This window comes from Elephas maximus, chromosome 14 (genome assembly GCF_024166365.1).
Source record: "Elephas maximus indicus isolate mEleMax1 chromosome 14, mEleMax1 primary haplotype, whole genome shotgun sequence".
NCBI lineage: Eukaryota > Metazoa > Chordata > Mammalia > Proboscidea > Elephantidae > Elephas > Elephas maximus.
Genome location: NC_064832.1, coordinates 1,500,661 through 1,522,610, shown reverse-complemented (window position 1 = coordinate 1,522,610; position 21,950 = coordinate 1,500,661). Strand labels below are relative to the sequence as shown.

General features: G+C 36.9%; 1 protein-coding gene across 1 annotated transcript; it reads left to right on the top strand.

Moving 5' to 3' along the window:
* Positions 1 to 2,588: 2,588 nt before the first annotated feature.
* On the top strand, positions 2,589 to 3,521 carry LOC126058378 (olfactory receptor 2T33-like). Its single transcript, XM_049853472.1, has one exon. It carries the CDS (start codon positions 2,589 to 2,591, stop codon positions 3,519 to 3,521), a length of 933 nt encoding a protein of 310 aa, XP_049709429.1.
* The last annotated feature ends 18,429 nt before the right edge of the window (positions 3,522 to 21,950 follow it).

Here is a 21,950-nt window from a genome sequence, read left to right as displayed (position 1 = left end):
CTATGTTTTAATGGCCTTTAAGAACACTGATTATCCCTATTTTGTTTAAAAAAAATCAGAGACTACAAATTAAAAGATGAACTATAGCAATACATTTTGTGAGTTTAATATGTTTAATATTCATGCATGCAAAGACAGTACAATGTAATATTAAATCAACAATGATCATAGATTCAAACAACTTATATACCAATAACAAGTTGTTTGATCCAAATAACACTGAAATTGTTTAAAATGGTAGCCTATTAATGAAATGCAGAACATTAATATTAAATTATTAATATCATATAAGTATCCCAAATATATGTAATATAAAATGCAAAACTTCAGTCCAAAATAACAAAAATATCAAATATATAAAATCAACTGGAGAAGATATTCACAATGCATATAAATAACAAGTTATAAAGGTATATAAATTATATATATAATTAAATATATAAATTACAAAATACATGGGAAATTCTTTAAATTATTAAGAAAAAGCCAAACAATCTAGAAACCATGAATAAGAGCTATTCACAGTTTGCAGAAGAAATCCAAGAGGTCGATGAATAGATTAAAAGTGTTTCTGCCGTGTAACTTAAGTGACATGCAATTTAAATTTATTTTCACACTTACATGATTGCTGTTAATTATCGCATCTAACAGTAAAATATGTGGAGGAATTATCACACAAATTGACAGTTGACTGGAGTATAAAAGGTGGAGATGCAATTATCTTAAACCCAAAATATTCTAGTAAAATATTTACTTGAGAAATATCGCCACATGCACAAGGATATGGGTTATACTAACAAAAGATTGGAAAGAAGCTAAGTATTCTTAAATAAACATTCTATATATACATGTATATTTATATATATATAAATTGCATATATATGATGCAATAAAATTTGGCAGTAGTTAACAATATATTAAACTGAATATATATATATTTCACTCAAAATATATATATTTGAGGGAACAAAGCATAAAAGAATGATATGCTCACTATTATAGCACATTTATATCAATTTTGAAAAATGGAACATCTACATATTTTAATGATATGAAAGTCATTGTTGGTATATACTAAGAATCAAAAAATTTTAATATGTATTAAAGGTCTGAAGATCATAGACCATTCACAACATTTGCAATGTTTTCCAAATAAGTTACAGAAAAACTAAAAAAGGATTTACTACACCACAGATTATGAATGAAGTCCAAACATAATACTGTTGGTAATCCTGAATTCACAGCTCTCTTTGACAATATGAATTTGTGAGCAAAAGACACCACTCACCTAAGTATAATAGGTGAATCCATTTACATGTGCATCCATTTCTACCACCAAAAATACTTAGACGTAAAAGAAATGGAAGTTGTAGATTCTAGGGAAAAGAGAAGCTATTCTGAAAGTGAATGAGTACCTGTATATTTTACCTGTGGGAGATGTTGGACCTCAGGTGCATTATATGAGAATATCATTTGGATAAGTCATAATTAACGCATTAGTTTTTGTCTTCTACTTTTAAAAGTATAAGATTATTGATGTCCAAATTTATATGAAAATTGCATAAAATACGAATTATGTTCATTTATGAAATTATTAACTTTTTTTGAATGGATAAAACCAAAACACCTGTGCTGTCAAGTCAATTCTGACCCTATAGGACAGCATAGACCTGCCCCATTGAGTTTCCAAGGAGTGGGTGATGAGTTTGAACTGCCAACCTTTTGGCTAGTGCCAAAAGCTTAACCACTGTGCTACCAGGGCTCCCTTAGAATGGATATATTAAATTAAAATCAGCAGCATTGTTTGAGAACATAATACATAAAAGTTTAAATGTTGAGGGGGTTCTAAACTTAACGAGATGTAGGCACCATGATCCGGAATGCAAGTCGTGATAATATAAATGATGTGGTGATGGGTACAGTAGAATCTGTGGCGGCTGAAAGCCTAGTGTGTTTAGAGCACAGGCTGCATGTAAGTGTGGAATAGAGAATTTTTGCTTTTGTTTTTTCCCCATCAAACTTAGTTCTTTGGTTGTAATTTTTTTGAAATTTTGAAATTTTAATTTGTCTTTATATTGAAGAAAATCAAGTGAGAATACATTAAGCAAATATCTAAAACACATGCAAAAGTAATAACTATAGGCATATCACCTCAATACCTACTAAAGAGCATGAATCTGAATTTCCTTCAATATAGAAATACCAAAAGTATAAAGAACTCGGATTGCATAAGTAATATTTCTTAACACCATGAGTAAATTACGTGTGACATACTGACAAATTATTAAAAAACAACAGAGGTATAATTTGTACCACTGTATATGTATGTGTTATCTAATTTTGCATGAATAAAAAATAATGTATAGTAACAGCAGAGATGGATAGTAGTATGCTATGACAAAAATCTTGTTTGTAAGTGAAAGATTAAAGTAGTAATTAGCCCTCCAAGTCTGAGATTTCCCAAGTCATTTGATCAAGTTTTCATAAAGATATGCACAAGCTTCCTTTTAAACAAATCTCATTTCTGTTCCTTTTAAACAAATCTCATTTCTGCATCAGTCTTACGTCTTTCAGGCACCAGTAGAGCCATGGTCAATGCAAATGGTACCACAGGAATAAACTTCATTCTTCTAGGGCTCTTTAACCACACACAGATCCACCTATTCCTGTTTGCCATGGTGCTTATGATCTTCATCACCTCACTGATGGGCAACGCCCTTATGATCATTCTCATTAATGTGCACCCTCAACTCCACATGCCCATGTACTTCCTGCTTAGCCAGCTTTCTTTCATGGACATGATGCTGGTCTCCACCATCGTTCCCAAAATGGCAGCCAACTACCTGATGGACACTAGGTCTATCTCTCCCACTGGCTGTGGAGTCCACATCTTCCTGCTTCTCACTCTGGGAGGGAGTGAATGCTTCCTCTTAACGGCCATGTCCTATGACTGCTATGTGGCCATATGTCACCCACTGCGCTACCCCATTCTCATGAGTCGGAAGCTCTGTTTACTCATGACATCAGGTTCCTGGCTCCTGGGAGGGATTGATGGGCTGATGCAGGCTGGTGCTACTTTGAGCTTCCCTTACTGTCACTCACAGGAAATCAATCAGTTTTTTTGTGAAGCACCATCATTGGTACGCCTTGCCTGTGCTCACACCACGATTTTTGAGTTTTTCATGTATGTCTGCTGCATTCTGATGCTCTTGATCTCTTTGTCTCTCATTTTGGCCTCATACAGCCTTATCCTGGCTGCAGTGCTCTGCATGCGGTCAGCTGGAGCTGGGAAAAAAGCCTTTAAGACCTGCTCCTCTCACCTGGCGGTTGTGGGACTCTTCTATGGCACCATCATGTTCATCTACATGAGGCCCAAATCTAACGGTTCAGAGGACCACGATAAGGTGGTCTCAGTGTTTTATACCATCTTCACACCTGTCTTGAACCCCCTTATATACAGTGTGAGAAATAAAGAAGTCAAGGGGGCCTTGAGGAGGTGGCTGGAAAAACATTTTATGTGATATCAATGCTGAGCATAATTTGCCAAAAGGGCAGCAACCAAACTGGATACAGGTTACATTTCCAAAATATTCTTTTGCTATTTTGTTCATCCCATTTAAATTCTTCTTTTGTGTTGTATCAAGTTATTTTGCTCTTACTTTGCCAATCTGGCTGCATTGTTTTTATTATGGTAAATTTATTATGATTATTTTTATATATGGTAAATTAATTAAAAATTATATTTGTCCTCCTGTCATAACTTGCAGTGGTGTTTTTGCTCTGAAATTAGGGCTTTGGCAATAAGTATGAGTGATTGAGTTTCTAAATAGCATATGATACGTGTATAATTTGTATTTTTTGATAAATAATGGAAATCACTAATTTTGATGGGGATAATACCTTTTGAAAACAAAACATAGATCCTAAATCACATAATGAAGATAAACTAAATTCAAATGAAATAAGGACCCAATGTGACCATCAAACATAAAATACGTAAGAAGGTATCAAGAAATATTTGCAAAATGTTGCTGTGGGAAAATTTGTTAAAGAAACTTCCAGACAGAATATAAAAATGCTAATTGGCTTTTCATGACCTATGTTAAAACCTAAGAGTAGAGAGATGAGCTGAAGAAAAAAATATATTGTGTACAAAGGAGTCAGTACACAGTGGATTCAAAAATAAAACTTTCTCTCAGCAAAGAAGTCTCAAATTAAGAAAGGGCCTCAGGCCAAAGATCCAACACAAGGTGTGACTCTAAAATCATTTATTAAGGCTTCAGGACGATTTAAGACACAGTACCTTAAATAAACATACAGACAAAAGACCTTCTATAAATCTTGAGAGTCTTGTAGATTCTCTTTAGTTAAAAATAAATAGGACTACTAAAATGTTTTAGGGCACTGTAGTGCAGCAGAGTCATAGGAAGCCCAAGGTTCGTAGTTGTGGGTTTTGTCTAATGGAGTAAATTCCAGTAAGATTCATGGAAAACTCGCAATGTTTGCAAGCATGTTTTTCTGACAGAAATACCACTAGTTTGGTCTAAGGAGTAAGCTGATTGAGGTGACTACTCAGTTTTCTTATGGTAGAGCAAGGGTGACTCAGAAAGCAGAGGCAAAAATCATGTAGAATAATTCCCAGAGAATCACACTGAATCTTAATTAAGGAGCTGGCAACAATTTCTACCAGAATTTTAAGTGACTGTATGCCGCCCCATTCCCTATTTTAAGAAGTGTCTTAAGAGTAATTGTGTTAGTGCAATTATATAATCCCCATGCTGTGACAAAGAGAGAAACCAAGACTTCTGGTGCACATCCCCAGCTGAGAGCCCAGCCAAATTCAAAGCCATTTTTTTCAGTCATTGGTGGCACATCATGCAAGTGTATCTTTCAGCTCCCAGTTGAGCCACTTCCACTGATGATGCATGGAGTAGCGATGAGCTGTCCCTGATGAAACCTGCTGAAATTGCAAATTCATTTGCAAAATAAATAATTGTTTTAAACTGCTGTGCTTTGTGGATGCACACACACACACACTGGTTAGGGGAATATATGTGTTACCTAAAACCCATAATAAAGATATCAACTACATTTGAATAAAAGGGGTTATAATTCTCTTTCCCTACTTCATATAATCTGGAACCATTGTTCTGAAAATAATATTATTATCTGTTTATAATTATTTTATATTACAGAGAAGTCTTACCACTTTGGCTTTGATTAAAGTTTTAAGATGTTCTAGAAGTGAAAAATCAAAAACAATGTGGTTGAGGAAAAACCACTTAGATTTTTCTGTGAGAAGGCCAGGGGTTGCCATCTGGGATCAGTCAACTAAGAACATGTACCTTGGGTAAGTTAGCTTCTCTGATATACAGCTATTCTGTCCATAAAAACAGCATTCCTAAAATTAAAAAAATATATACAATCAAGATTAGATTTAAGTTAGTAATGTGAAAAGAACATGACAGAGACTTCAGTGCCTGGAAACATGGCAGATGAGGTATCATAACCAACACACAGAGCTAGTTGAATAGATAGATAGACAGACTTGGAAACAGATTATAGGCATGTGGATCTAAGTTTTTCTTTCATGCATTAAAGAACTACATATATATACCACAGACACACACATACACAAATAAAAACAGTAATTAGAAAAATAAGGCAGAAGGAAGTAGCTTCTTTACCAGAGTATTAGTCAAAGGAAATAAAAAAAACAATGCCGTATCAACTTTCATGGCTCTGTGTTTCATGGACAACAGGAGATAAACTACAAGGCCCCTAAAGGTGAGGATTCAGAAGAACTCTGAATAAACCAGGAAATGTAAGGGACAACACAATTCTGTCTGAGTTAGCTAGAAATTAACCTCCCAGCTCCTCAAGTAGGTCCAGGAAATCTGCAGAAAATTCTTTCTCAGTGAATGGCACCAAGTAGAGTGGCTGAGAACTCAGTCAAGAACTTGTAGGTCACATAAAAAGCCCATAACTGTCTGCTGGAGAGAGAGGTCCCATGGAGCAGCATTGCGGTACTAGACATGGGAGTGAAGAAGTATTCTTGGACATCCAGCCCAATAGGTTTTCAGATGACTCCAGCCAGTATCTGATTGCAACTTCAAAATAGACATTCCAGCAGAGAACCAACCCACTCGACCCAGAATCCTGGGGAGATAATAACTTATTGTTTTAAACTGCCAAGTTTTGTGGTGTTTTGTTAGACAGCAATAGCTGTGAAGATATGAGTTAAAATATATAATACCTTTTATTGTTTGAGTAGATGAAGTTGTAATAAAATTAGTTTTTGATTAATTAAGTGTATGGTACATTGTCCTAGATTATCACTAAACATAAAGAAGTAAAGTGCATATTGTCTTAAATGATACAAAGAAATTGTGAAATGCAAAAAATAATCAATCCAAAGAAGACAAGAATGACATGAAGGGGAGACACGGAGAAGATAGGTAACTAAAAATCACTACATTGAATAATATACTTTTTTTTAATTTAAAATAAAAACACTAATAAGCTGAAAAACATAAGTTTTTCAGCAAATGTAAATAGACTAAATGTTCCAAGCAAAGAATCTAGACTGGAGAAAACCTTTTAGTATTTTAAATTGTTGTTCTTAGGTTCTTTCATGTCGGTTCCTACTCAGAGCGACCCTCTGTGCATCATAATGAAACACTGCCCCATTTCGCCCCAACCTAACTATCACCTCTATGCTTGAGCCCATTATTCCTGCCACTGTGTTAATCCATCATTTTTGCTGACCCTCTACTTCACCAAGCATGATGTCCTTCTCCAGGGACTGGTTCCTCCTCATAATATGTCCAAATTACGTGGGACAAAATCTCACCATCCTTGCTACTAAGGAGCATTCTTGCTGTAATTCTTCCAAGACAAATTTGATCATTCTTTTGACAGTCCATTTTATGTTCAATATTTTCCACCAACACCATGATCCTAAGGCATCGATTCTTCTTTGGTCTTCCTTACTATTGTCCATCTTTCATATGCATAAGAGGCAACTGAAAATACAATGGCTTGGGTCAGGTGCATCTTAGTCCTCAAAGCGACATTTTTGCTTTTTAACACTTTAAAGAGGGCTTTTGCAGCCAATTTGCCAAATGCAATACGTCCTTTGATTTTTTGACTGCTGCTTCCATTGGAATTAATTGTAGATCAAAGTAAAATTAAATCCTTGACAATGGCAGTATTTTCTCCATTTATCACGATGTTGGTTACTGGTCCAGTTGTGAGGATTTTTGTTTATTTTGAGGTGTAAGTCATACTGAAGGCTGTAGTCTTTGATCCTCATCAGCAAGTGCTTCAAGTCCTCTTCACTTTCAACAGGCAAGGCTGTGTGTTCTGCATATTGCAGGTTGTTAATGAGTTTTTTTCTAATCCTGATGCTGCCTTCTTCATATAGTCCATCTCAGATCATTTGCTCAGCATACAGATTGAATAAGTATGGTGAAAGGATACAATCCTGATGCACATCTTTTCTGATTTCAAACTAAGCAGTGTCCCATTGTTGTGTTCCAATTACTGCCTCTTGGTGTATGTAGAGAATCTGCATGAGCAAAATTAAGTGTCCTGGAATTCCCACTCTTTGCAATGTTATCCAAAATTTGTTGTGATCCACTCAGTCAAATGCCTTTGAATAGTCAATAATCAACACAGATAAAAATCTTTCTGTTCCAGAGTCAGCCCCTGGCCTTGTTCTGACTAATGATATTGAGCTTTTCCTTTGTCTCTTTCCATAGATGTAGTCATTTTGATTTCTGTGTATTCCATCTGGCGAGGTCCATGTGCATAGTCACCGTTTATGTTGGTGAAAAAAGGTATTTGCAATGAAGAAGTCATTGGTCTTGCAAAACTCTATCATTCAATCTCTGGCATTGTTTCTATCACCAAGGCCATATTTTCCAACTACCGATTGTTCTTCTTTGTTTCCAACTTTCACATTCCAATCACCAGTAATTACCAATGCATCCTGATTGCACGTTCAATCAATTTCAGACTACAGAAGCTGAAAAAAATCTTCAATTTCTTCAACTTTGTTCTTAGTGGTTACTGCCTAAATTTGAATGATAGTTGTATTAACTGGTCTTCCTTATAGGCCTATGGATATTATTCTATCACTGACAGCACTGTACTTCAGGATAGACCTTGAATTGTTCTTTTTGACGATAAATGTAACACCATTCCTCCTCAAGTTGTCATTTCCGTCATAGTAGGCTATGTGTTGTCCGATTCAAAATGGCCAATACCAGTCCATTTCAGCTCACTAATGCCTAGGATATCGATGCTTATGTGCTCCATTTCGTTCTTGAAGATTTCCAATTTTCCTAGATTCATACTTCGTATATTTCAGGTTCCAAGCATTAGTGGTATTTTCAATTGCCTCATATGCATGTGAAAGATGGACAATGAATAAGGAAGACTGAAGAAGAATTGATGCCTTTGAATTGTGGTGTTGGCAAAGAATATTTAATATACCAAAAGAACAAACAAATCTGTCTTGGAAGTAGTACAGCCAGAATGCTCCTTAGAAGCCAGGATGGTGATACTGCATCTTACATAATTTGGCCGTGTTGTCAGAAGAGATCAGTCCCTGGAGAAGGACATCTTGCCTGGTAAAGTACAGGGTCAGCTTTTAAAAGAGGAAGACCCTCAATGAGATGGATTGACACAGTGTCTGCAACTATGGGCTGAAGCATAACAACGATTGTAAGTATGGCACGGGACCGGACAATGTTTCTTTCTGTGGTACATAGGATCGCTATGAGTCGGAAGCGACTCCACTGCACCTAATAACAATAACAATAAACATCTTTCTGGTATTCTCAGCTTTTAGCCAAGATCCACCGGACATCAGCAATTATATCCCTCCTTCCATGTCATTTTCTTTATTTTTTTTCTTTTAAAACAGGATTTTTTTATATTTTAATATTTATTTAACCACAACTTATTTTAAAAAAAAAGGAAAGAAAGGGAACATATATCTATGTACCCAAAGCCTAGTACACAGAGCACATATTTCTTGTAGATCAGAGTCATTATACATGGTTGTCTGCCCAATGGATCAGAATCAAGTCATACAGAAATACAGCTGTAAATGGCTACAGTATGTCATATCTTCTTTGACAAGACAAGTGATGGAACTTACCATTGTGTCAGTTGGGTAGTGCTCACATAGTTCATCTGAAGAGTTAGTATTTCTTACTCTTTGGTCTGCCATCCTAATGATCCAGATCTTTCTTCATTATGATACCCTGATTCCATTATCCTTTGAAATCCTTCCATTGGCTATATACTTACATATTCAAATTTATATCTCTGGGTTTATAGTCTCAGTCAGTCTTCCTCAATACATTTAATCAATTAATATACAAAAACAGAACCACCGTGGCCAGAAGTAGAACTGAAGTTAATGTAACAGTGGTTAAGAATTTCAACATAGGTTTACATTCCTACCCATTACTATCCACAGGACTCTGGATGTGATAATAGCACCTACTTCATGGGGTTAATACGGGCATGGAATGAACAATGTATGAGAAGTACTTGGTACTGTTCCTGACAGTGCACAATAAACGTTGTAATTATAATTAACAATGCACAGGTCTTTGTTATTATGTGATAGCAATGATGGAAATAATAGTAATTCCCAAATGCTATCAGGTGGATATTTTGATTTTTCTCTCTCTTTTTTTAATTGTGCTTTAGATGACAGAGCAAATTAATATCTCATTAAGCAATAAATACACATATTGTTTTGTGACATTGGTTGCCAATCCTACACCATGTCAACATTCTACCCTTGTCAAACTTGGGTTCCCCATTATCAGCTTTCCTGTTCCCTCCAGCCTTCTCATCCTTGCCCCTGCGTTGGTGTGCCCATTTAGTCTTGATTTGTTTTATGGGTGTGTCTAAACTTTGGCTGAAGGGTGAACCTCAGGAGCGACTTCAGTACTGATTTAAAAGGACACTTAGGGGCCATACTCTAGAGATTTCTCCAGTCTCTGTCGGACCAGTAAGTATGGTCTTTTTTTGTAAGTTATAGTTTTGTTCTGCATTTTTCTCCAGTTCTGTCCTGGACCCTCTATTGTGATCCTTGTCAGAACAGTTGGTGGTGGTAGCTGGGCACCATCTAGTTGTGCTGGACTCAGTCTGGTGGAGGCTGTGGTAGTTGTGGCCCATTAGTTTCCACATCCTTTTCTGAATCAGTTTGAATTTCTGGCAGTTTCCAGTTGATGTACTGCTGCAGCCATTTTTTAATTATCTTCAGCAAAATTTTACTTGAGTGAAATTTTAAGGAGGCATATTTAAATATAAAGACAAAGAATATATGAAATTTAAAAGGTCAAAAAGATGCATAAGACAAATATTAATTAAAAGGAAAGGTGGTTTAGCTATAAAATATTAAACAAAGCAGATTTTAAGAAAAAAAATTTCTAGATATGAAGATGCTCACACACACCATATAAGACAGGATCTATTTTTTGGATTATTAGCTCGGAGTCCTGGTGGTGCAGTGGTTAAAAGCTGACACTTATCAAAAGGTTGGCAGTTCAAATCCACCAGCTGCTCCTTGAAAACCCTATAAGGCAGTTCTACTTTGCCCTATAGGGTTGCTATGAGTTGTAATTGACTCAACATGATTGGTTTTTATTATTTCATATTAGCCAGCATGTTTTGTAATGCTCCTTGGTTTTCAGATACTTTCACTGACTTTATTTGACTCTATACCAAGGAGAACTACATTTCCCAAGATCCTTTGCCAGCATATTTCTTGTATGAAATCACAATGTAAGACTCTCAGAAGATTAGAAAGGCTATAGGACAGAAGTCAGCAAATTTCTCCTTCTTTCTTTCCCCACTTCAACTATAGTTCTTGGAAGTAACCGTGGCTCGCCATGATTTCACTTCCAATGAGATAGCCACACTCTCCATGGTTTCAAATATTGTCTGCTGGTCCTCACCTTGGTTCTGGGTTCTGCATGAGGGCCCCACCCATGGGGTCCTGGAAGCCATCTTGTCCTGCTGTTTGACAGTTTTCTGGGTGTTGGAAGCAACATACTGATGGGAGTCTCTAGGTTGATTCAGCTTCCCTTGTTTGGTTCCTTGATTCCTTCATCTCCTATTGAAGTACTTATCTGAATTCTGTTCTCTCTTTTGAAATAGCTAGTGATCTCTCTCCTGATAACTGATTTTTAGATGAGGAATTAGGCTTAGAAAAGTTAAATAAGCTTTTGAAAGAGACAACCTACTGGAGACATTTTCTTCTCATGATGATGCAAGAAACAATAGAGAAATATGAAAATATAATATCCCTGAAACTCTAGGCTTGGAAGTGGTATACAGACACTTTCAGCCACATGCGATTGAGCAAAGTTTATCACATCACTAGGTTAATGCGTGATGGAGTGAAGAAGTGTGCTCCTCATGTGATCGGCAGACGGCAGTAAATATTTGTCAAATTGTCTCTTTATCACAGACTCCAATCACCATGGGCAGAAAGTTAGTTGAAAAAACTCTTTAGCAACCCTAAGAGTATATTCCACAATTATCATGGCAGATAGGAAACCCTGGTGGCATAGTGGTTAAGTGCTACGGCTGCTAACCAAAAGCTTGGCAGTTCGAGTCTACAGGCGCTCCTTGGAAACTTTATGGGGCAGTTCTACTCTGTCCTATAGGGTGACTATGAGTCAGAATCAACTCAATGGCAGTGGGTTTTTTGTTGCGTTTTTCGTCACGGCAGATAAGGTAATACGAATCTTTTAAAAAGCAAATTTCAGAGAGAAGACTCAGGGGCAATGCTATAAAAAAATAAATGAGAAAACTACTTCAAGGAGGCAGAAAAGTGGCCTTATCAGTGACTATTCCCCATCCGAAATATAGTGGGCCTTTAAATGTCTGCCTAATGGAATTTCAGAACTTCTGGGGGCTCATGATTCCTGTGGATATCTCATTCGTTCTTTCTTAATACCAGTGTTTATTTCTGTTATCCTGTCCCTGTCCAACCAAGACATGCTGGATATTTGGATAATTGGGAAATTTAGATAATTCACAGGTCATCAGATAAAAGATGGACCTTATTGGTGACTGCTTATCACCAAGAGATCCTGGGCTTTGAGCTTATTCCATGACTGAATGGGACATTTGGTTGTCTCCTTTGGACAGGAGTTGGGACCCAGAAGGGTGAACTACTTGATTAGGAATGTGGGTTAGTCATCTGATCTTCATCCTTCCTGGCTCAAGTTTAGATTGCACTTCCCTTTTCTTTGAAGTTAGGTGTGGACTGTGAAACATTAGTGCAAGTGACATGTGTAACCCACGGCAAGAATTAAGAGCCAGCGAGTGAAATTCCATGTTCTTTACGTCTCGGAAACTATGGGGCAGTTCTACTCTGTCCTATAGGGTCGCTATGAGTCGGAATCGACTCGACGGCACTGGGTTTTGGGTTTTACACCTTCCATAAATTGCTGTTGCTTCACAATGAGGGAAGCACCATCAGCCTGTGTCCCTGAGGGAGGACAAATCCCAAGATAACATGCAGCGTGATCCAGAAATCCACTATTGTGGTTTTATGATAGAGTTTTTTTTAATCACTGGTGTTATACTACAGCATAAACTAGAATATTATAACTAATTGCCCACATTCTAGACAAAAATTCATGTTTGTGATTCCGCTCATCTAAAATTAACAAAATCTTGTCATTCCAATGAGAAATTTGGGACTGTAGCTAAGTACACAGATGGTAAAATTTCAACGTTGAAGGGGATTTAGATTTGCGTAAGTGGTAAAGACCAATGTTAAAATAATTTGGTAGTTTTTAAAATTTTTTCTAACAAAATAAGACATAGACTCTGAAGTAACCCAATCTTCAAAAATACTGATATAGGATAGATGGAAATTACATAGGAGAATACAAAATAAATTCTTTTGTTCTTCTCATATTTTATAGAATTAATTAGGAGTCCCAAAGACAGGGAAATAATCTCAGAAATTATACTTTTCATTAAGATTTCTGCCATTTTATTTTCATATCAAAAATATTTGAAAGGTAAAAATAAATATATCCTTCCAGCTTTCAAAAACAGTCACCGAGTGTATCACAATAAACTGTTCTCTTAATTTGTTTCGTTTCTGTCAGTATGCAATAAAATTGCCATGGAAAACAATAAGGCATCAGCTGATATACTGGATTATGCAATGCTGAGTATATTCCTCAGCCTCCCTCAGAGGATGCACATGACCCCTTTCCTCACGAAAGTTGTTCTCACTTGTAAATTACTTTCACAGAAAAACAAACAAATATTTCTAATGCTAAGAAAACGTGGCTATAGGCATCAGATGATAGGGGGTAGAGCATCAAAAATCAGAAAAAAAGTACATTTACTTTTTATTAGATGAAATAAATTTCTAAATGTTCACCATCACTACCCATTTTTCTTTTGGTATCTGGAGACCATGAACATCACTATTCGTGGCACCATGACCTGCACAGTGACTAATAAATGATAAGTGTTTGATAACCTAACTATTGACCTAAATAATATGTAAATTGGTGGCTATATTTTCTCTGAAAAAAAAAATTTTTTTTTTTATGTTGCATAAAGTAAATTCCCTAAAACCCGTTGCCATCGAGTGGGTTCTGACTCCTACCAACCCTATACGACAGAGTAGAACTGCTCCATAGGGTTTCCAAGGAGCACCTGGTGGATTTGAACTGCTAACCTTTGGTTTGCACCTGAGCTCTTAACCGCTATGTTACCAGGGTTTCCAAAGTGAATCCAGGGTCTTATATCAAAACTTGCTACTACATTCTGTAAATTGTATTTACAGGCTTGGAGTGGTTAAGAAAAGAAATTATAAACAAGAAATTGAAACATGGACTCATTGAGAAAAAAAATATATATATATATTTTTATAGTCCAATCAAATGAATTATTTGCAAGGGAAAGGGAATTAATATTTTGTTATAAAAGCTATGATTGGCAATAAATTTACTTTAAGAGAAATAATAATAGCAAGATATAAAATTGTTCTAAATTGAAATTTTTAAGCTTATTTTAAAAATCATAAACAGAGTGAGGGTAATGGGGAAGTTATGGTATATGGAAGTTTTTCAGAAGTAAATATTTAGCAAATGTGTATTGATAACAATACTTTTTTTTAATATTAAGTATTCTTTTTATTGTGCTTTAAGTGAAAGTTTAAAATTCGAGTAAGTTTCTCATACAAACACTTACACAGACATGGTTAATGTGATCCTAGTTGCTCTCCCTACAATGTGACAGCACTCTCCTTCTTTCTCCTTCCTGTGTCCATGCATCCAGTGTTGTTTGCCATGATATCCAGGTCTACAATTTCCAAGAAAAATGCTGAGTATTTGATCCTCAATGTTTGATTGTAACATTGATGGAAAACATTAACAGTGTTTTATTTTCCATTTAAACTACGTATGCATTTTATCATATTACAGATTTTTTTCTGCCTCTTCTAGACTATCAAAAAAAAAAATTAGTATGTTTGTATTTAGTGTTCTATGGGAATTTGCATTATTTTTTACCAAAAATGTTTATCCCCCACTTATGTGATGTCAGGGTTTTTCTCTAATTTGGAGTCATCATTGACTTCTCTCTTTCTCTAACATCTTATATACAACACTTTCTGTTGGTTGTATCTTCAGAATAGATTCCATATCTGCCCACTTCTAAATTACTCCCTTGCCAACACCCTGGGCCTGGCTGCCATTACAGCTTGCTCAGACACTGCAAGGGCCTCCTAACTGCTTTCCCAACTTTCAATTTTTCCCTCTAGAGTCTAATCAGACAACAACCAGGGGGAAGTTCTTAAAACCTTACTCAGGTGACATGTCTCTCTGATCAAATCTTTTCAAAGATTTTAAATAAATCCAAGTCCTTTAGGCTGCCATGATAGTCTTTTGGACATATCTCTCACCTCACTACAGAGCACCCCTCTCTCCCTTGATTTCTGTTGTGCATCCTCCTTGTTTTGTTTCATTGCCTCCAGGCCTTTGGACTGGGGTTGGTTCTCTCTCCTAGCATTTTTTTCTTTTTTTTGCATATTTTCCTGTTGGTTATCTCTCCCCTTTCTTTCAGATCTCTGCTCAGATACCACTCTTAAGAAAGGACTTTGCTGACCAACTAATTTAACCTATAAATTAACATTCTACTTCAATGCCTTGCTCATTTTGTAAGCATTAGCATTACTTTGAATTTTACTGTATCTCTATTTGTATATGCATTTTTTGTGTATTTCTACATTGGAATGTAAGTTTCTGATGGGCAGAGATTTGTCTGATGGTTTACTTCTGTTTCTATGGGACCTGAAACAGCAGTTGACAAACAATATGCACTTACTTAATATTTTGTAATGAATGGATTATTGTACTGGTCCTATTGTAGGGCCATCTTAGGAATTTTGTAATTACAAATATATGTTTAAAATACAGTATCTTTTTTATCTACTGACAGCATTCATTTTCTGGGATTTGATTTATGGTATTAAATAATATGCATAAGTGAGGCTTGTCCAACTTTATATTTTTGTTCTTTTTATCAAATGTTTCAGTGATAATGCCATAAATATTCATGATATATTGATAACAATTTCTGATAACAATTAAATAGCAACTACAATATACCAAGCAGTGTTCTACACATTTTGTGTATAATAAGTCACTTAACTTTCACAGGGAGTCCCTAGTTGCACTAAAAAAAAAAAAAAAATTTTTTTTTTTTTTTTTTTTTTTGCTGTTAACCAAAATATTTGTGGCTTCAGTCTGCCCAGAGGCACCTCAGAAGAAAGACCTAGTGATCTACCTCCAAAAGGTCACAGCAATTGAAAGCCCTACAGAGTGTGGGTTTGCCATGAGATGAAATCAGTTGGATGGCAACTAGTTAATCCTCACAACATCAAAACCTATTACTTCTATTGAATCTGTTACTGTTGTTACTGCCATTGTACAGATGACAAAGTTGAGGCTCAGAGAGGTTAAGTAACTTGTTCTTGGTCATGCAACTAGAATTCGTATGATTATTATTAATCACACGGTTTTGTTCTATTTTATATTCTCCATTGTCTAAACAGAAGCATCGCAAAAGAGGGGCAGAGGAGGGCACATGCCCCAGGGTCCAAGTCCAAGGGTGCAGCAGACAAGGTATAGAATACTTTTAGGCACCACAAATATGAAAGCCAGACAAGAGGGGGAAGACATTTCTGCTGACTCATCAACATCTATTCATCTTGAAATTTGGGATAGGGAAAGGCTGAACTTAGAGATTGCCCCTGGAAATGCCTTACCCTCACTATGCCCTGTGTCTGCAATATATTACAAAGTATAAGAATTGCAAGTTTCTTGCTATTTTGATAAAAGTAACATAAAAATTATATGACAGTGATTTGCTTTGGATTTTAATGGTTCAGTAGCTTTCTAGTTTAGGTATTTTCTATTCAGTGTTTTTTTGGTATTTTATTGATTATATTTTGTTAATGTATATCTGTGAACAGACTTACACGCGTGTATATGAACACACACATGCATGCACACACTCCTACACTCATGAACACACATATCCACTCAAGGATTTCACGGATAAAATTATAATATTGACATGAAGGTAGATTCAATAATTCTTGAGATATAGAAAGTTAATGGTTAAGAAGACTAAATTCCATCAATACTGTTTATATATTCTATGCAAATCTAATAAAAATCACAACAAAATTTGTAAAGAAAATGACAAACTAATTCTAAAACTTACGTAGGTATGTAAAGGCCCAATGGTAGCTAGAGTAGTACTAAAAAATAAGTAACAGCCCCTACCAGATACCTGACATTTTGTAATAAATGAACAGTGCTGTGTCCTTATTTAAATAAACAGACTTCTCATTTGACTAAATCGTTTATGTCATTGTTTAATTTCTATCTCTATGTTTACAACTACCAAATTTATATCTCCAAATAGAATCTCTTCCCTGAAATCTATGGTTGAATATCAACTTCCAAGTTAATCTCTCCATGAGGATATATGTTAAGTATTCAAAGTTGACGTATTTGAAGTTTAAAGGTTGATTAGGCTCTCCAAGATATTTTCCTGCTCAATCTTCATCCTATCAATAAATGATGCCTTTATTCAACCAAAGCTTTAGTAGCATCCCTGACTCCACTGTTCTCTCAAAGAATGCATTGTTCAGCATTTGCTCATTGTCTTCAGGATTTTGCTACTTTTGCTATTTTCCATACTTGATGGTTCAAGTCATCATACTCACTCACCTGTACTTTTGTAATATCTATCTAAATTGTCTTACTGTGCCCATCTTTGTACCATAAAGCACATGGAATAATCCATTTAAAGTATGTTAGATTTTATTACGGTTCTATTCAATTTTACAAAAACCTGAGTTGAATGGAAAGCTTTTAAAATTAAACTCAAGGCCCAACTCCACCTGGCCTCCATTGTTGTGTGCTCCTCAATTCCTATTACATCACTAGGCTCTTTCATTGTATTACAGCTATATTTTGCTGAGGTTTCTTCTTTGGATACTAACTCATCTCTTATTTCAGGGCTTTAGCCAGTTCATTTGCTTTGAGCAGTCTGCTTCTAGAAATGATAGAGAGACTTCATCCCTGAACCAGTTACTATCTTGTCCTTTATCCTACTTTTTTAATTTTTCTTCAGAGAGCAAGGCACCATCTAACTATATATGTAATTATGTGTATCTATTTCTGTCTACTACTAGAAAAAGAATTGATGCATGCAAACTCCAGTGTTGATGAAGAATATTGAATATACCATAGACTCCCAATAGAATGAATGTTTACTCATGCAGTCTTAGAAGAAATACAACCAAAATATTAGGACGGTGTTTTAGTCATCTAATGCTGCTATATCAGAAATACCACAGGAGGATGGCTTTAACAAAGAAAAATTTATTCTCTCACTGTCTAGTAGGCTACAAGTCCAAATTCATGTCGTCAGCTCCAGGGGAAGGCTTTCTCTCTCTGTCTGCTCTGGAGGAATGTCCTTGTCATCAACCTTCCCTTGGTCTGGGAGCATCTCAGTGCAGGAATCTCAGACCCAAAGGATATGCTCTGCTCCAGCACTCCTTTCTTGGTGGTATGAGGCCCCCATGTCTCTCTTCTCACTTCTCTCTTTTGTATCTCAAAAGAGATTCACTTAAGACACTACCTGATCTTACAGATTTCATCAACATAACTTCTGCTAATCCATCTTATTACATCATAGTGATAGGGTGTACAACACTTAGGGAAACCACATCAGATCATAAAATGATAGGCAATCATAGAATCGTACAAGGGAATCATGACCTAGGCAAGTTGACAGAAATTTTGGGGGGGACACAATTCAATCCATGACAGCTGGTGAGACTTCAAATTGCTTACTTTGGACATGTCATCAGGAAAAACCAATTGCTAGAAAAAGGTACCATGTTTGGTAAAGTAGAGAGCCAACCAAAATGGAGGAAACCCTCAGTGAGACGGAATAACTCAATAGCTGCAAAAATGGACTCAAAATCAAAATACCAAAGATCATGAAGATGTTACAGGACATGGCAATCTTTCATTTTATGATGCATAAAGTCACCATAACTCGGAACCAACTTGATGGCAGCTAACAACAACTAGAATGCATATACTTTGACATCCTGCTTTGGTATCTGAAAAAAAGATTTGTGTCCAGAAAGTATTTCTTGGATGAGTGAATGCAACTTGTGTAGATTAGATTATTAGTCACCAAATATTGACATTATTCCCCTGCTTGCCCCCACACACATAGACCTACACTGTCTCCATGGGAGGAGTATATTTCCTGACCCACTGACACTAGTCTTGGCCATGGTACTTGGTTAATGGAATGTGGATATGAGTGTGAGTGTGGTGTTTCCCAGCCTAGTCTGTAAGAGACTTCTCCTCTGAAAGCTTGAAGTTCTACCATGAGATGAACATGTCTCAAGTGTCTGCTGCCCCTTCAACTTATCCAAGGAAACTAAGAGATGCGTGGAAACAACCTGAACTCAAAACCTAGCTGATCTGCAGAGTTGCATGAAATACTTTTTATTACGTGTCACTAAGATTTTGTGGTTGTCTTTCATGCATCATTATTGTAGTAAAATTCTGACTAATATCCCAATCCAGTGCCTTTGAGTCGATTCCATGACTAATATAGGAACATGATATGGAAGCCAAATACAGACCTAATGGTATATGAAATATATGATTAATTCACTATACCTAGAAACAAGGGAAAGGGTTATCCTTGGTGCATCCTGAGGAGTGGGGTATTTCTCATCTCTTTCACATCAGGATTTGCCATATGACTTGCTGGGCAAATGGAATATGAGTGAAGTGGAAGATTCCACATTCAAACAGAAGAATTAAGTTCCATTTACCTGGTTCCATCCATATTCCTATGCATTTGCCATGATAGTGGCTAACATAAGAGCTGCTAACCAGAAATGAAATAGGAAAGATGATAATACAGAGCAGATTTGCACTTGACTCACACCCAAGAGGTATTATAAATGAGAAATATCCCCACATTTTAAGTCAATGAAACTTGTGGATTGTCAATCAACTAGGATAGAGTTCAAGCCCAGTTCCAAGGATATAACCTAACCATTTCACCAATAACAGTAATCCCACTTGTCGTGATTATTTCTGGAGCATGAATTAAACCAGATGTTGTCTAATTAGGTCAATTGTTTATTTATTCTAGAAGGGGTTCATGCACCTGTAATTATTATACAAGTTTGAACTCAGGTTTTTTTTTTTTTTTAACCCAGTTAACACAAATTTTAACTGATTTAGTGATAATGCAAAAAAAGTGCTGTTGCTGATGATAATGGTGATGATATACACCCATCCCAACCCATATGTATTTTAAATAATAATGACAGAAGCTTGGGTGAAATTTTGACTTGCTGTACAAGCACGACTAGAAACCAGTGAGGTATCACAGATGTCTCCTATGAACAATAGGCATACTGGTTTTGACAGACCCTAAACCAAAGATGTCCCTATAATAGCTGACTTGAATATCATATTTTTAATACCATTAGGTGACCATTTATATATTTTTATAACTGGTCCTTATTAATGGTAAGATAAATGGGACATTAATAGATTTGAATATCAGTATAACAACAGGGAACTGCAAGAAATTCAAGCCAGATTCAGAAGAGGGAGTGGAACCAGGGATATCATTGCTGATGTCAGATGGATCCTGGCTGAAAGCAGAGAATACCAGAAGGATGTTTACTTGTGTTTTACTGGCTACGCAAAGGCATTTGACTGTGTGGATCATAACAAACTATGGATAACATTGTGAAGAATGGGAATTCCAGAACACATAATTGTGTTATCAGGAACCCGTACATGGATCAAGAGGCAATTGTTCAGACAGAACATGGGGAGACTGAGTGGTTTACAGTCAAGAAAGGTGAGTGTCAGGGTTGTGTCCTTTCACCATACCTATTCAATCTCTATGCTGAGCAAATAATCTGAGGAACTGGACTATATGAAGAAGAATGAGGTATCAGAATTGGAGGAAGACTCATTACAGCCTGCATTATGCAGATGACACAACTTTGCTTGCTGAAAGTGAAGAGGATTTGAAGCATTTACTGAGGAAAATCAAAGACTACAGCCTTCATTATAGATTACACTTCAACATAAAAAACCAAAAATCCTCACTACTGGACCAATAAGCCAAACCATGATAAACAGAAAAAAGATTGAAGTTGTCAAGGATTTCATTTTACTTGGATCCACAATCAATACCATAGCAGCAGCAATCAAGAAATCAAAAGATGTTATTTCCAGAGGCAGAGCCAAGATGGCAGAATAGACAGGTGCTTCCAGTGAGCCCTCTTTACAACAAACACCCGAAAAAAACAAGTGAAACAAGTATATTTTTGACAAGCTAGGAGCCCTGAGTATCAAGGGCAAGCTTAGAAAAAGAACTGAGGGGCAGGGGGAGGAAGAAATGGTTCAGAAGTGGAGAGGAGTTACCAGACCTGAATCATGGGGAGCCCTCAGGCACCATTCCCAGGAGCCACAGTGGCGGGTTGGTACTAGTGTTCAGCCACAGTTTCCTCAGGGAGAAGCAGCCAGCCATACAGCCTACTCAGACCTCCGGAACCAGAGAAGAATGGCGCTCTCAGCAAAAGCTAATCACCTGCATATATTTCACCACACCCCCCACTCTGCCCCCCCACCCCCCTACTCCCAAGATGGCTTCAGTGGCTGACTTCCCTGGGCCTGAGATAGGTCCTGTTGAGAGCCTAGACCCATCCTCATGGGCTTTGAGAAGGAATAAATTTGCAATTGGGGAAAAACATAATTTACCAGCTCCATTAACTGGGGAAGCTCAGGACAGAAGCAGCTCCTGATCAGACATAAACGGTCCATGGACTTTGACAACCTTCCCCCTCTGCAGGGACCTGTCTGGGCCTATTTCAGGAGAAGAGGCCCCTGTTGGCAAACACCAACTATTTCAGCTGTGCGGTGGAGAGGTGGGTGTTTGACGCTTGATATTGCTTTGCCTATTAAACAGGGTCCTCACCTACCCATATCAGGGGCCTAAGGACAGGTGGCTTCACTCAGGTCACCCAGCCACCCGCAAAAGGGGTCTGAGGATAACTGGTACTTCTCAGTCCTTACAACCAAAAATATTGGGTGCCCATGGTCCGTCTGAAGAACCCACCCACCTGTACACTCTAGGGAATAGGGGCACACTTTCCTCAGAGACACGTGGGGGATGATTCTCAGCCCCCTGCCTTGTTCAGAGTATGACCACCTGCTACAACCAGATACAGGTGCCTGCACCAATCACCCCTGCCCCTCTAAGGGTGTAGGACACAGCCTGCACCACACACTTGATGATCAGCTACC